At 37.3% G+C, this 16,683-nt stretch overlaps 1 protein-coding gene and 1 long non-coding RNA gene across 4 annotated transcripts; both read left to right on the forward strand.

The window, feature by feature from the left end:
- The first annotated feature begins 1,325 nt into the window (after window positions 1–1,325).
- On the forward strand, window positions 1,326–5,233 carry LOC126698455 (pentatricopeptide repeat-containing protein At1g03100, mitochondrial). Of its 3 annotated transcripts, none has more exons than XM_050395684.1 (3): window positions 1,326–1,570; window positions 2,087–2,499; window positions 2,687–5,233. In XM_050395684.1, the coding sequence occupies exon 3, from the start codon at window positions 2,741–2,743 to the stop codon at window positions 5,093–5,095; it is 2,355 nt and encodes a 784-aa protein (XP_050251641.1). In that variant the 5' UTR covers window positions 1,326–1,570; window positions 2,087–2,499; window positions 2,687–2,740; the 3' UTR covers window positions 5,096–5,233. The 3 variants fall into 3 exon arrangements, with proteins under 3 accessions (XP_050251641.1, XP_050251642.1, XP_050251643.1); XM_050395685.1 differs by having other exon boundaries at window positions 2,141–2,499; XM_050395686.1 differs by having other exon boundaries at window positions 2,153–2,499.
- Window positions 5,234–5,319: 86 nt separating this feature from the next.
- Window positions 5,320–6,454, forward strand: LOC126698456 (uncharacterized). The gene is made up of 2 exons (XR_007646474.1): window positions 5,320–6,008; window positions 6,117–6,454. It is a non-coding gene; the product is annotated as an uncharacterized LOC126698456 (long non-coding RNA).
- The last annotated feature ends 10,229 nt before the right edge of the window (window positions 6,455–16,683 follow it).

The following is a 16,683-nucleotide window of genomic DNA, read 5'->3' on the forward strand; positions in this document are numbered from 1 at the left end:
AATTGAAGATTGTGCTGCCGAGCCAAAGACTATGAAAATCTCTTCCTCTCAACTCAGACGATCCTCTTAGGTGAAATTGTGGCTCACAAGGCTTCATCGGATTATAGTGTGTGATTTTTGGTTATTTATTTATTTATTTGAGATTATGAAGCAAATAGTTTTTATATTTTGCTTACTCTTTCTATTTTCTGAAAACACTTTTCTAGGAAATACCATTTTTTTTTATTTGCTTTCAGTCCATCATTCTTGCTTGTGGTATGTGTTTGATTAATTTGGATCTAAAATTAGTTCAACAAGATGATTCTTCTTCTAAAATATAATAACAAAACCAATATATGTTTTTTTAACGGTGGGTTCACTTTCAGTGTTTTCATTTAGTGATTTTGGTTGTTTTGTGGGTTTTGTGCTTTGATTTCGGTAGGTGTGATTTGATTTGTGATTTGGTGGGTTTCTGGGTTTTTGTTGCGATTTGATTTTGGCTGGGTTTTGGCCGTGGTGGTGGTCGTGATTTGATTTTGGCTGGGTTTCGGCAATAATGCGTGGTTGGAGGTGATGAGCTTGAAAAGCTTCGGCCATGGAGGTTTAGAAGGAGAGCTTGGTGGTCAGCCATGGAGCACAGTGTGACATGGGTTGAGGCAGAGAGAGGATGAAAGGGAAATAGGAATAGCCCTAGACATTTTGGAATCTAAGGCGAGAACTAAAAATAGGGTCTTTTTTATACTTATATATTAATTAAATTAATGTTTATTTAATATTTTTATATTATATTTTTCATCATTATTTTCATTTTCTTCTAAATTATTTTGAAGTTCATTATCAAGATTTGTTGTATTGCAAAATTGAATATCATTTTCTTCTAAATTATTTTGGTGAATTTCTTGCTCATTTGTGATATTTTCATCTAAATTTTATGTTATATTTTGTTTATTACTAATAACAAATTTATCCATTGATCCTTTTTGAGACTTAATTAATTTTTCTTCTTTTTTTCTTTTTTTAAGTTTTTCATATCCAAATGCATATTTTCTAGTAGACATTTTTAATCAAACAATATATTTATAAAAACTAAAACAAAAAATGATTTTCAAGAGTAGAGCAAATGAGAAATAGAACCTGATTTATACAAAAATTTAAGAACAACCATAACACTAACACAGACTTATTAATAAGACCCACCCACAAAAAAAAAAAAAAAACACAAAACAAATCCTATCTATACCCAAAAAAAAAAAAAAAAAAAATGCAGGCTTTAGAAAAAAAAAACTTGAAGGCCCAAACTTAACGCCCAGTCCAGGGAGGGTCCAGGCAGCCATAATGATAAACTGATAAGTGATAAAATAAGTTACAAAACCAGCCAGGGACAGGGAGGGCCCAAATAAACAAAGTAATCTTAAGTTCTTAACAAATAAAAGCCCAAATATTTATAATTTTATACCTGATTCCTGAATCTCAGAACCTGATACGGTGAGGTGAGCAGTTGAGACTTGAGAGAGGCGGAGAGCAGAGAATCAGACTGAACAGTGGAGACTGGAGACTAGAGAGAGGCGGAGAGCAGAGACTAGAGAGAAAGGTAAAATTTTTAGGGTTTTGATTTGTGATTGTTTTGTGGTTAATCTCTTAGACCGGATTTGTAGTTTATCTGGTTGTTTTTTGGTCAATGATTTTGTTTAGAACCAATGTTTAATAGGATTTACCAAATTTTTTTTTTTTGGTTAAAAGGATGTGCCAGATTATTTTTGTAATTCATTTGAAACTAAATTTTTTTTTATTTGAGGCTTGCCTCATTGTGTAATCCTGATAAGCTATTTAGGATTATTGTAGGGGAAATAATTTAATTGTTCAACTAAATAGAGGGTATACATGGTTAAGTAATGCTTAATTTTCTGTATTTTGATTTTCATGTTACACACGCACTTGAGTCCAAGACCTCTCCCTCCCACTAGAACTTATAAGGGGATGGATGGGGTGCCAGTTGAACTAGAGCTCTTTGGCTGTAAAGCTTAATTTTCTTGTTGATTATATTGCACTTGTTTTATCTTTCTTCTTTTTAATGTGCAATTATGGCCACATCTGCAATGTTATACAGAGTGATAAAAGAGGTCAAATTACTGACACAGAAGTGGGTGATACCATTTGGAAGAATCTATTTCAGGGAAAGTTGATCTCTCTAGAAACAACAAAGTAAATGAAGAGACACCAAGCAACGAGCGGGAGATGGGGAAATCAGATCTTAACATTATGCAAATCCTCTAGAAATCAGATCAAGGTGGCTAAAGGGTTGCCACTTGCCAATCTGATTGTGGGATCCATGACTGATGGTGCAACATGGTGAAGAGAGAAATTTCTTTTGAAGTATCCCTATATTTTTTGGGTCCAGCTGTGTCGTGAAATTTATTTTTTTGGCTGGGTGTGCATCAGACACATTTGTACCCGAATCCGATTGTTACCCGTGTCAGACACAGGCACTTTGCAAATTTTTGCCGTGTCCGTGCATCAAAGGTAATGCCTTTCCCTTTCATTCTGCAATTTGAGATATCAGTCTGTTCTTTTTTGTGTTTGTCATTTATTCTATACACTTGGTCGCATGGCATGTCACTAGTTTTTATGTCCATGAATTACAAGTTAAATTTGGCTATCTTTGATATTTTTAAGCCTGTGCATCTCATTAATGCTGTCCACATTGCAGATATTGACCTGTTTCAGTACTAGAATCAAAGTCAATGTTTGCTGTCTGGATAAGATGCTATCCATAAGAAAACTTAGCAATCAGATCACTGCAAGTTCTTCTGTTGTATGTCTCTTACTTGCTGTGAGCAGTAGCAATGTAACTCAAGCATTCAGATGCCGACCTAAAGCTTGTTGGTGTTGCAGTTTGGTCCGCCATTTTGGTAGCTCCTATTTGACCTGTGTGGACATGCCAACTGTTGTCTTGGGATTACAGAATAAATTTTCCCATCAACCAAAGTCTTTTACAATGATGGCTGGAACAATATTGGTTCAGGCTCGAGACCCTGCTAAACTAAGTATGGAGATACAAAATGCAATTGACGAGGGTAGATTTAGTGATACATGGAAGTTATATGAACAGCACATGCAGATGGCAGGATTTCCTAGAAAATCTGTTGTGCACAAGCTCATAACCAGTTTTGCTGAAAGCCTTGATGTTCAATGGCTCGAGAAAGCTTATGGATTAGTAGAACAGGCTTTTGAGGAAGGTAAACAGACCTTATTCGAAAAGGAGCCACTAATATATCTCTCTTTTTGTCTTGCCAAATCTGGATTACCGGTTCCTGCATCAACAATATTAAGAAAGTTGGTGGAACTGGAAGAATATCCCCCTGTTACAGCTTGGTCTGCAATTTTGGCCTACATGTCACAAACGGCTCCTGGGGCTTACCTTGCTACAGAGCTGATTCTTGAGATAGGTTACTTGTTCCAAGATGATAGGGTAGATCCGCGTAAAAAGAGCAATGCACCTTTGATTTCTATGAAACCTACTACTACTGCTGTCAACATTGCTTTGGCTGGGTGCCTTTTGTTTGGGACAACTAGGAAGGCAGAGCAGCTCCTTGACATGATACCTCGAGTTGGTGTCAAAGCCGATGCGAACTTGTTGATCACTATGGCACATATATATGAGAGAAATGGGCGAAGAGAAGAGCTAAAGAGGCTGCAAAGATATATTGATGAAGCTCATAACTTGAGTGATATTCAGTTTCGGCAGTTTTATAATTGTTTGCTTTCATGCCACTTAAAATTTGGTGATCTAGATTCTGCATCTAGCATGATTTTGGAAATGCTTCGAAAAGCAAAAGAAGCAAGAAATTCTCTTGCTGTAGCTACACTTGTATATGATGCTGCTGCAAGTGGAAAAAAATCTCCTCCTAGTTTGGCTTCAGGGCCAAGTTTGAGTCAGAGACAATTTGAGATTTTGGAGAAAAATAAATTATTTCAATATGAAGAGTTCTCCAAGGACCGACCTTTCTTAAAACTTGAGGCTGAAGCAAAGCGAGTGCTTGGTACTTTGTTAGCTAAGTTGCGGATGCAAGTTGAATTAATTACTACTGAACATGGAATTCTTCAACCAACTGAAATAATTTATGTGAAATTAGTTAAGGCTTTTCTAGAAGTTGGCAAGACCAAGGAGTTGGCAGAATTTCTTATCAAGACGGAGAAGGAAGATTCCCCAGTTTCCAATGATAATTCAGTCTTGGCTCATGTTATCAACTCATGCATCTCTCTTGGGTGGTTGGATCAGGCACATGACCTTATTGATGAGATGCGTTTGGCTGGGGTTCGAACTGGTTCTTCTGTATATTCCTCTCTCTTGAAAGCGTATTGCAAGGTAAACCGGGCAGGGGAAGTAGCTTCACTTTTACGAGATGCTCGTAAGGCTGGGATTCAACTAGATTCCAGCTGTTATGAGGCATTGATGCAGTCTAGAGTGCTTCAAAAGGATACTCAGGGTGCCCTCCATCTATTCAAAGAGATGAAAGAGGCCAAAATACCACGCGCTAGCCATCAAGGTTTTGAGATGTTATTTAAGGGATGTGAAGAGGGTGGTGAGGCAGGGTTGATGGCAAACCTTTTGCAGGAAATCAAGGAAGGGCAGAAAATTGATAGTGGAGTTCATGATTGGAACAATGTAATACACTTTTTTTGCAAGAAGAGGTTAATGCAGGATGCTGAGAAGGCTCTGGATAAGATGAGGAGTCTAGGGCATGCTCCAAATGCTCAAACTTTTCATTCCATGGTTACTGGGTACGCTGCTATTGGAGGAAAATATGTGGAGGTGACAGAGTTGTGGGGCGAGATGAAGAGTCTTGCTTCTTCTACCTCAATGAAGTTTGATCAGGAACTCCTGGATTCTGTACTTTATACATTTGTCAGGGGTGGATTTTTTTTTCGAGCAAATGAAGTCGTGGAGATGATGGAAAAAGGGAACATGTTTGTTGATAAGTACAAATACCGAACTCTCTTCTTGAAGTACCATAAAACACTTTATAAGGGCAAAACTCCTAAAGTCCAGACAGAAGCCCAATTTAAAAAGAGAGAAGCAGGATTGACTTTCAAGAAGTGGGTAGGCTTGTGCTGAGGAAATTCATGGCCTATTGCATGGCTTTTTGGGCTATAATCTGATGAGATGTGACATGATACAAATTTTCAAGCAAATCAAGATTGATGTAGCTATAGTTGGCAGCCTTGTAGGTTTATTGCCCTCCCTTTTGCATTAGCAATGGCATTTCCATCAAAATGAATGTAAATGTTATAAATGGGATCTTAAAAAAGGGGGGGGGGGGGGGGGGGGTTGGGCTTGGGGGTCGGGGTGGGGGAGAAAGCAAAGAGAGAAAGCAGCAGAGGAAAATTAAGTTACGGTGGAAAGCATGGTGTTGGTTGTCATTTAGAGAATTTGGAGGCAAAAAGTGGGCACTGTCCTTTTGAAGATAAGATAGCTGATGTTACTTTTCACATCATTAGAAGAAGACATTAAAAGATTGTCTTGTTTTTGGCTCAGTATTTTTGTGGGACTTAGATGTTTTTCACACCTTCCTTGGTTCATACCTTCAACCTAAATTCTCAGCTGCCTGCCTGGTATCTTGGGCAAAGGGTGAAAGCCTGATCTAGCAATATCCAGTGAGTGCGGAAGGGCAATGCAGCTTGGAGGGAAAAAATTCCAAATCTTAGCAAAAGTTACTCAAACTACTATTTCCTTTACATAAATTGAGTGAAAAAGGTAAATTTTAACTCTCTTATCATAAGAGATTGGAAGGCGTTTTTTTCCCTAACTGGCCGTTAGGATCAAATAAAGTACCTTTTGAGCACTTGACCCCTTGTTTAGGTGATAAATTTCATGGTTGCTCTTTAGGCAATCCCAGGATTATTGCAGCTGGTGAAACTTCTAGAAGTCTTGAAGGTGATGCAATTCATGCTTTTGTCATCCAAAGGTGAAGGATTTCCATTGAAGTCAAGCTGTCAAAGGTATTTCAAGAAGGGCTCTTGCAATAGTGGTAGGTAGTTTCGCATTGTTCTATGGGTTCTTGCAATGAAAAGTGCTTTTTGTTTACCCTATTCCATTAACAGAAGATTAATATGATAAAATTCATTCTATGATTTAGAGAAGCTGTTGATATCTTAAAACACGCCCATGAATTGCTATCCAAAGACCTTTCAATAGACTCATTCAGTCTTATAATGCATGAGATGCAAGAGAACTTATCTTGTGTCATTTTCTAGTCAACTTGCTTCTCAGGTATGGAATTTCTTCCTCTCATTCTCTTCAAACATATTTTGTGTGTTACTGAAGCTTTGTGTTGAACTTGGAATGTTTTGTTCATTCTGTATATTTCCAATTTACCGTGGATGGGTTTTGGATAAAGCAAGAAACTTCTTAGTCTTTTCCATGTCAACTGTTATCTTATTGATCCCTAAGAATATAAATAGATGGGATAGACGATTTCGTTTGTGATAAATTATTAATTGTCTCAAAAATTTAAATTGTCTAGAAATGGTCAATTTAACAAATATTATAACACTTCTCTTCATGTGTGGACCATGCTCTGTAATAAGTGGGTTTCAACACAGAGATTTTTTACTTTTAAAATGGGCACTAGAGTGGAGATAGGGTTCCAATTCAGGATCACCTACTCTAATTAAATAATAAATTACTGATTGTAACAAAACTTAAGTTGCCAAGAAAATGTGAATTTAGTTATTTAACCAATATTTTAACAATTTAAGTGGAGACATTATGCACATGAGCTCTAATATACATTGTTAATGTTGGTATGTGAAAGCTCTTGTTGTCAAGTGGAAGATTTGATGAGGAAACAAAAAGGTTTGATATAAATATAAGTAAAAAAAAAAAGGCTAAGAGCCTTATAGCTCAATTCTTGGTGTTTCCAACATAGACATTCTGGAAGTAAAATTGGTATTTGACGGCCCTTGTTGTCAAGTGGAAAATTTGATGTGAAAACAAAAAGGTTTGATATAAATATAAATAATAAAAAAAGGCCAAAAGCCTTGGAGCTCAATTCTCTGTTTTGGATCATTTTATTATCATATTCTTTCAGAACTTGAATTCCTTTAGGATTCAAGCAGCCATTAAGAGCATGATTGAGTGGCCTAAGAAAAGAAAAACACATTGCCTTTGTTCTCCTGTTGGCGCTAGTAATTTTTCATATAAATACAAACTAGTTGTGTGTCTGCAAGCAAAGCTAAAGAAGAGTTTTTTGATCCAACACTAAAGTAGTTAAATACAAGCAGGACGTGTAAATGAAGTGTGAACGTTCAATCATCTATGCTTTTCGTGTTGTTCCATTTTAAAATAGCAAACAATATAAAGTTCGCACAAAGTTATTTCCTAGAACCTTTTCTAATAGGGTTGTGTTTAGTTCAGTGTGTTACAAATACTGTGTATTTTATAACTGAAATCATGAATTTAAGTTTATAAAATACACATACACTGCATAATTTACCCTTTTATATTTACTTAACAAGACCTTTGCCCAACAGGTACTGAGGTACTAGTGTCAAAAAAAAAAAGGTACTGAGGTACTTACAAAATGATCAGAGTAAGTAAAAAATACTATAGGAAATATCATGTGACAAGAATAGAACCTTTTTAAGCTTTTCTTACGCAAAAAATTTTTATAAGAAAAAAACATTTTTTGACAATTACACACACCCAATGGGTCTTGAACCCACAAACCTTACACTCCTCCACCTTGCTCTTACAAGGGGAGGAAAATCCATTTAAGTTAGAGCTTGAGTCCTCCAATAAATTATAATCCAGCCACCATGCAAATAAAAAAACAGGCATTACCATCACAACAAACATATATTATCCATAACATGATTTTCTTTTATGAGTGACATTATCCATAATATGCTAAAAGTTGGAAGCAAAGAATACTTAAATCCGGAAATATTCCCTTAATTCCTTGTAATCTAGCTTAAGTTTTTCCCCATCATCACAACCCTTTACTTGTATGCCATTCTTTAGCTCTTCAATATCGAGATCATGGTGTTTCCTTTTTTTTTTTTTCTTCTGCTTTTCTATCAAGCTCCTTCTGGAGTTTCCCGGTTTTAAGAAAAGAAAACATAAACCACCAAAGCATAGCACAAGCACATCACTTAATCAGGCCATATATCACAGATAGCTCTAAATGCTCATTGGACATGGATCAAAATGTTGTACATATATGCCACAACATCATTGGAAAACCAAAGCAAATATACGTAACATTTAGGCAAAATTAACCAAGTTATGTTTCATTAAGCTCAACAAAAAGACTACAAAGAAGGAATCCCCTACAACTACTTCAACCTCTGCTCCCATTCATCAATTCTCAACCTTTAATTAATAGATGGTACTACTAAAAACATTCAGCTCCAATGAATCAGTTATGTGACAGAAGTAGCATTTCATTTTACAAAGTCAATTATCACATGAGTAATGCCTATAAACACAACAATTTTGACAACAAATTTCACATCTGTTGAGTTGGCAGGTTATTATTGATTATCATATGAGTTTATCATTGACACTACTTTATCATTCAGCAATAACAACTTGTCACCTCATACGTGTGTGAAATTTGTTGTCAATTTTGTTGTGCATCAGGACTTATCTTTATCATATTGTAAAACAAAAGCTACGATGTTGACAACAAAGTTCAGCCGCCAATTTTAATCTCCACTTCCTAACTACAAACCATCGACATCGAGCATACCAGCAAGATAGGAGTTAAAATTCACCTTAAGCATAGCAGCAAACAATGTATATGTTGGAAAGTATAATTCACCTTCCAAGTGAATGAGATTATTTTAACCATTTGGTATGAAGGGCAAAAAAGGTTTTTTTGACCAATTGTTCATGACACATTGACATTAAGAGTGTTGGGTTTGCTGCTCGGCCCAAGCTTAATGACAGTAATGGACGAAACTGAACGTCATTAGGCCTTTAAGTTCAATAAAATTTAATGGATGACACTGTATGCAGTAGGCTCAGGAGTAATAAGAATAATAGACTACGCCACACATTCTTGGGCCTTAAAACCTATCAACATCCAAAATTGCCACTACATGTAGCAGCCTTGTGAAGCAAGACACTCCAATAAAGGGCTTAAGCATGTGTGATTAACAAAGTAGAGCAAATTGGGCTTCTTAGGGTCTGTTTGAGATCCGTTTATTTTGGTAAATGTGAAAATTTTTTGCTGAAAGTACTGTAAATAAAAGTAAAAGTTAGCTGAAATAGTACAGTGAAACCCATAAATAGTACTAAAAAGTGTTGTGAGGCTCATGAATAGTAGCAAAAATAAGCTGAATAGTAAAATAAACTAGCAAAAAATATTTTGCCAAACACACTTAATTCTTATAATGACACATGGGGCCTTCTCAAAATCTACAAAGTCTAGGACCTTATTATTGTGTTAAAATGATGTGAAAATAGTGATTTAAAAAGTGTTGTGAAAATAAGTGTGTTAATGCCCATTTTTGGCTAAATGGCCCAATGGTAGAAGAAGCCCAACAATAGGAAAAATGAGAAGAAAGAAAACAACAAAGTAAAGACCATTAAGCCTGAATAGCAACAATAATGGTCCACGAGCCCACAAAAATAACAAAGTGGCTCCAAAGAAAGCAAACAGGCCAAGGAAGCCCCAAAAAATGAAGTATTAAGCCCATGAGAATCATGAGAAATAGAAAGAAAGAAAAAAGGGGCCGGAGGAGCCTAAAGAAAGGAATTGGTGAATGAGATTGGTTCGAAGGCCAATAAACCCAAAGGAAAAGAATGTGGCAATTGGGCCAGGAAAGCCCAAAGGATTTAGCAAAAGCCTATAGGAATGTAAAAAGTAGGAAAGAATGAAATGGGCCGAGGACGTCCAAAGAATAAAACGGGCCGAGGATGTCCAATGAATAAAATGGGTTGGGGAAGCCTAAGATATTGCATGAACTGGCCCAACAAGAATGATGGGCAGTAAAAACTAAAGGGAGGAGTAACACATGAAACTAGGATGACAGGTACTTCAGCTTGTACGGTCAAAGGTAGTACAGTAAATAAGGTTAAACGATATCATGGCAGAAACAATGTAGTGGTGTGGTAGAAGCACTAGCCAGCCCATGAACGAGGGATAAAAGGAAACATGAGCCAAATTAAAGAAGAGAAAGCCCACCCCAAGCAATGTCTAGCCCGAAGAAGGAATGAGATACAAAGAATGAAGACCCAAGAGTTCATTCACACCACAAGAGTTAAACAAGCACCAGAGCGCGCAACAAAGTTAGACAAACCTGTAGGCAATGGAAAACGCATGAACACCAGAGCAGTAATAGACTCACGTGGGAGTGGAGCACACACACAAGTCTCAGGGACCACCTACTAGTACCTAGCCAATACAAAGGAGGTGGGCCATGAGTCAGAGGTAAGAGAGGGTGTGATCTGCTGATAGGGAGGATGGGGAGCCTATTTTGGGGTTCTCGCTCAATCTCTTTTGGGGGAAATGTCTTGTTGGGATAACATTCCACCCAAAAGAGTCAAATATGAGCTGGAATCATTAGGTGCATGCTATAGAGATTGGTAGGAGAGAAGCCCGATCTTTATCCAAATGGAAGTGCCAACGGAAGTAAAAAACAAAACAAAACAAAACTACTTTCGTTTGAGAATAAGGCATGGCGCGGCCAACACAGTGTAGTGGTGGTGGCTGGGTAGTTGGCAGACCAGTGGACAGTTCAGGAAGGACACCCATAATAGGCCAAAAGTAGTTAAGGGGTAAAAATGGTAAATCTTGTCACGACAAACAGTATGAGAGGGATAAGGAACACCAATGGAAAAGAAAGAAAACAAGAAAAATAAGTAAGAAAACAAGGAAACCGAGGGGAAAATATGAGTGAAAGAGTAAAAACATGCACCAATAGGCTACCCACTTTTCTCCCTCTCAATAGCCCACTCTCTTGTAAGTCAAGAATTTGAGATCAAACCACTTAGGTCCATTTTCCAAAGTGAGTAATCTCTACAGCAGGATTCCCCTCTGAGGTTACCCATATTAGAGGTTGGTTCCCTTCTTGGACTTGAATCTACCAAAGGGTCAAGCCCATTCCTTTAGCAGACTAAACTTCTTTCTTTTGTCATGGTTGATTAAAAATCAGCATGACTTCTTTTTGCTATTAATCTGTTCCTGCTGTAATCACGTCATCATACTTTGCTTTTGTAGAACTGTTCAAGTATTATTGTTGTCAGTAGGAATATTTTAGTTAAAGTATTTTAACTATCCTGCTATATTGTGTTTTTCCTACTATAACGTTTTGTAACAGTATTTCTTGCCATGGGCCCACGACACGCTCAAGATTCCTGCCAGGGCTCTAACTTGCACACAAGCTAGCCTAGGGTGTGTTTCAGTTAGGCCAGTTCCGACTCTCCTACCCTAGAATCATAGGACTGTAGTACGGTAGGAGCGATCCAGCCCAGGACACAAAAAGGTCCACCACAATGTGTTTAAAGTACTCATAATGTAAAAAACGTGTTTGGTATCATATTTTAAATAACATATTTTAAAATATGAAAAAAATATAATTGTGTGTTTAGTATTTGTATATGTGTTTTATTTTATTTTATTTTTTTAAGAAGTGATGAAAAGAATACTATTTTATTTAAGGAGAGAGAAGGAAAGAAAAAAGAAAAAAAGAAAAAAAGAAGAGAGAATGACAAAGTGGTGGGCCTATGGGAGAAAGAGAGAAAAAAAAAAAGAGTTTGGCTTTGTTAATAGGCTCTAAGATTTTCAACTTATTTACAAAAAAAAAAAAAGGTGCTATGTCCACAATATTTTTACAATATTTTCACAACAAATCATGAGCGGTTAGTTATTATTGGTTCAAATTTGAACCTAACTCTAAGATTACTTTTTTGCCCCAACAATAACAACCAGTAACAACCTGTCACTTAAGATTTGTTGTAAAAATATTGTAAAAATGTTGTGGACATATCATTTCTTTTACAAAAATATCATTTAACAACTTTACTTGAAAATTAAAAACGGTTATGAATGAGTTTTCAAAAAACATGTTTTAAACATCCTAAATTAATAATTGTAACTCAAACACTCTTGATAAAAAAACTCCTATCAAACACACTTTTCTTTTTGGGGCTCATAGTTTTCAGTATTTAAACACTGAAAACTATTGTTTGAGCCCGCATACTAAACAGCATCCTTCTAGTATCAACAAAGAACTTAGACCTGTGACCCAAGCACATGGGTTACTCATTCATCATAATATATTGAGTGATGATATGTCCAAATCTTTAGGTCCTTTGTTTTTGTGTCTTTTTTCATCAATTTTCCATTGTTGACAAAATTAAGCAGTTTAAATATATGGATTCATAACAAGACAAGTCTCAAGAAAGAGAAGAAAAGTTCATGGTTCAAGCTACAGCTCAAACTGCTAAAAAAATATGGGAAAGTTGCATTTGCCTTATATGTTTCTTGCCTCTCAAGGACACTCTTTTAAGTTCCATGGGCAGAGTCACTGGTGCAAAAGTTCCAACTTCCCTCATAACTTCCATGGGCTTTAAAATTTTCTACCACTTATTCCATAACATTTGTATGTACTGTGTTTGTTAAATTTGTGATTGAATGCTCAACCTCTCCTATTATATACAAGAAATAGAGTTCATAATTGAAGGTAAAAACAAAGTATCCACAGCAAATTAGATGTCTTGTTGTGTAGAGTTCTACCCGAATTTTCTTGGGGACTTCAAATAGTCATTTTGGTGAGAAAAAGCTTATAAAGCTCTGATTAGTTGTTGGTTAACCAAATACAAAACAAAAATGTTACAACCACAATATTTTCATAACAATTTCACAACAAATTCTAAGTGGTAATCTTCTAAAAAAAAAATAATAATAATCTAAGTGACAAGATATTATTGACTATTATTTGTAGGCAAAAACATAGTTTTAGTTGTGAATCTAGATTATAATTAATAACAACTTGATACCTAAAATTTACTGCAAAATTATTATGAAAATATTTTGCCCAAATGGGGAAACTAAATTTATGCAAAGAGATATCACAAAACAAGGAATCAAGTAGTTTATCCTTTCCTTAAATGGTAGCGAGATACTTGATTTTTTTTTTTTTTTTGGTTTAGAGAGTTCCAATCTATGTTATCTGTTCCTAATGATAACTTTTTATTATCAGATCAAGACACTTATTGGTTTTCTTATAAGCGGAGATTGAAACTCATATCTCTTATTCAATTATCAGCGATTTTACTTATTAAACTAACTAGAACCCATAAACAAAATATGAGGCACCTGATGTAGATGAGTTGTCTGTTCAGTGTGTGTTTGGCAAAAATTAAAAAGTCAACTTATTTTATTATTCAGCTTATTTTTGCTACTATTTATGGGCCCTACTGCACTTTTTTGTATTAGACATAGGTCACATATACTATTTCAGCTAATTTTTACCTTTATCTATAGTACTTTCAGTAAAAAGTTTTCAGTTTTAATAAAATGCTACTAATAAAAGTTATTGTAATAAATGTTACTAATAAAAGTGCTGGTTTTAAAGCTAGACACGAAGAGCTAATGAAAGAAGGCCTCTGGCCACATAAGACTATATTCAGAAGAGACTAAACTTTCACTTTTTTTTTTTTTTTTTTTTTTTTTTTTTTTAAGGGAAAAAACTTCAAACATTTTATTAATGTAAATCAAGAATGTCACCTTGGACAACATAAGACAAAGGTGATGGAACATCTTCCATTCACACTAAAAAATTCAAAACTCCTAAAGCATATCAAGCTAAAGAATGAGCAACTTTATTATCTTCTCTCTTTACATGAGAGTAATGTAATTCATTAAAAAAATTTGCATAAAAAAGAACATCTTCAATAAATAAACCATCAGCACATAGGAACATCCTATCTTCTTTGAGGGCCTTGATGAGGACTTGACAATCTCCTTCAAGAATAACTCGGTTGAAGCCCAACTCTGCTGCAAATTGGGGTGCCCTTGACGCTGCCTTTGCCTCAGTAATCAGAGGAGTGTTAAGGTGTGGAAGCTGCTGGGCAAGTGAAGCCAACACTGAGCCATTCTCGTCGCGCAAAACTACACCAATACCTGAAGCTTGGTCCAGCTGATGTTGCGCCATCGAAATTTATTTTGATTGTTCCCTGTGGTGGAGGCTGCCAGCAAACTAGCATGCGAGGAGGAGAGGGATTATGTGCTGGTTGGGTCGATATAAACTCAGCTAGTCGTTCTTTCATAGAGGCTGCAAGGAGATGAGGACTACAGCTGGGTTGATGCATATGAGCCTGGTTCCTTTGGTTCCAAATCGCCTACCTCGTGATGGCAAATAGCTCAGGTTGTTGGTGGTTTTTCATAATCCATGAGAGTACCTTGAAGCTCAGAAAACTTGTCGATCTCAGGAATCCCCACAGGTTTACATCCTCCCAAACCACATCAAGTTTCTTGCAAGCCCACATCGCATGCATGGCAGACTCTGTTTCTTGTTTGCATCTGTTACATGTTGCACAGTCAATAATCGTTCTCCGCATCAGATTTGCTTTGAAGGTAATGATTCTCGGCATGCCCTCCAAAGCAAGTTTTTCACCTTATTCGAAACATTGAGAGACCACAATCCTCTCCACAAATCTTTTTCATGTTGAGGGTCTGTAAGAGGGTGTTCAGTGCTGGCTTCCCTCTTCAAAAACTGATAACCCAACTTGCTGGTATAGACATTGTTGTTTGTAAAAGGCCAGAACAGACTATCTGCCTTCACCACTCGAGACAGAGGAATGGATTTGATGAGAGCAGCTTCATCACTAGTAAAAATACCATCAATGAGGCTGTGATTCCACTGCCTTTGCGACTCTTCAATGAGAATTTCGACCTTGGCATCGACTAGAGACTCCAATACAGGGGATAGCACATTTGGATTACTCCGTCTAGGTAGCCAAAAATCACTCCATAAATCAATTGTTTTGCCATCACCAACCCGCCATCTACATCCCGTTTCAACACGTCTCTTCCATGTAAAATGCTTGTCCATGTGTATGAACTTGACCTTGAGTGTTTAGCTTCCATGATTGAGCAATTTGGAAAGAACCAAGCTTTAAAAACTCTATAAAATAGAGAGTTTTTATTTTGCAGAAGCCACCATGCCTGTTTAGCTAGTAGGGAGTCGTTGAACAAAGCAATATCCCAAAAACCCATTCCACCCACCATTTTGGACTTTGTTAACTCATCCTATTTAATCCAATGGATTTTTCTTCTATCACCCCATTGCCCCCACCAAAATTTTTTAATCATTGCTTCAATGTCGTGGCATAACCCCAAAGGGATTTTGAAACATCCCATAGTAAAGGTTGGGATGACTTGGATAACTGTTTTTATTAGGACCTCTCTCCCTGCTTGAGACAACAATCTACTCTCCCACCCTTGCAATTTCCTCCAAATTTTTTCCTTGATATAATTGAAACTTTCTTTTTTGTTTCTCTCCACCAAAGTTGGTAAACCAAGGTACTTTTCATATTATGTAATTTCCTACAAGCCCAACACAAATTTGATTTCATGTCTGGTGTCTTCCGGAGTGAACATGCTAAAAAAGATGGCAGTTTTATTTTTGTTGACTTTTTGTCTCGAGGCCTACTCATAGCTATTCAAGATGCCAATTATTTTTTTCACATTCTTTAGGGGTGGCCTTTAGGGCTGTCCAGAGTACCCGATGACCCGCCGGAACCGACCAACCCGACCGGAACCGACCCGTCACGGCCGGGTTGACACCTCCGACGGGTCGGTGACGGGTCCCAATCTTCAAAACCCGACCCCGGCGGGTCGAGTGACGGTTTCCATCCTCAAAAACCCGATCTACCCGACCCGCCCGACAAAACCTCAAAAGAAGGCCAAAATCCGGAGACATTTGGGCTTCTCAGCTCTGATCCGGTCACGGTTGGCCTTCCTTTACGCAGATTCGCTCAAATCCTCACTCCGATAAGCTTAAATCCGGCGAATCTAGCCCAGATCGACTTAAACTCGGCCAAACTCCGGTGAGCTCGACTCTAACTCGGCCAAATCTAGTTAGATCTCGGCCAAATCTCGGCCATATTTCCATAGATACGAAGGAACATCGGCCAAATCTTGTTAGATCCGGCCAGATCTGACGAGATCTGGCCAGATCTGACGAGATCCGGCCAGATTTCGGCCAAAATCCGGCGAAATCGGAAAACCCGAAACCGACCGATTCACACCCGATATCCGATATGACCCGATCCGATTGATCTGGAACTGCTGACGGGTCGGTTGCGGGTTGAAATCTTCCCCACCTGTGAAGGTCGGGTCGAGTCCGGGTTGGGCACAAACCCGACCCAGCCCGACCCGTGGACACCCCTAGTGGCCTTACAAAATAAAAGACATCATCTTCAAATAATAAATGGGTTAGTTCAGGGCCTCGTTGACATAAGGAGAAACCCTTAATGTCACCCATATTTGTTGCATGATTTATGAGACCATGTAACCCTTCAGTGCATAGGAGGAACAGAAAGGGGGACAAGGGGTCTTTTTGTCTGATGCCCCTAGTGGGATGTATCATACCATGAGCTTCACCATTTACTAAGATTGAGTATGTAGTTGTTTTCACACACACCATGACAAGACCAATCCATTTTTCATTGAAACCCATCTTCCTCAT

Source organism: Quercus robur, chromosome 9, assembly GCF_932294415.1.
Source record: "Quercus robur chromosome 9, dhQueRobu3.1, whole genome shotgun sequence".
NCBI classification, from domain to species: Eukaryota; Viridiplantae; Streptophyta; class Magnoliopsida; order Fagales; family Fagaceae; genus Quercus; species Quercus robur.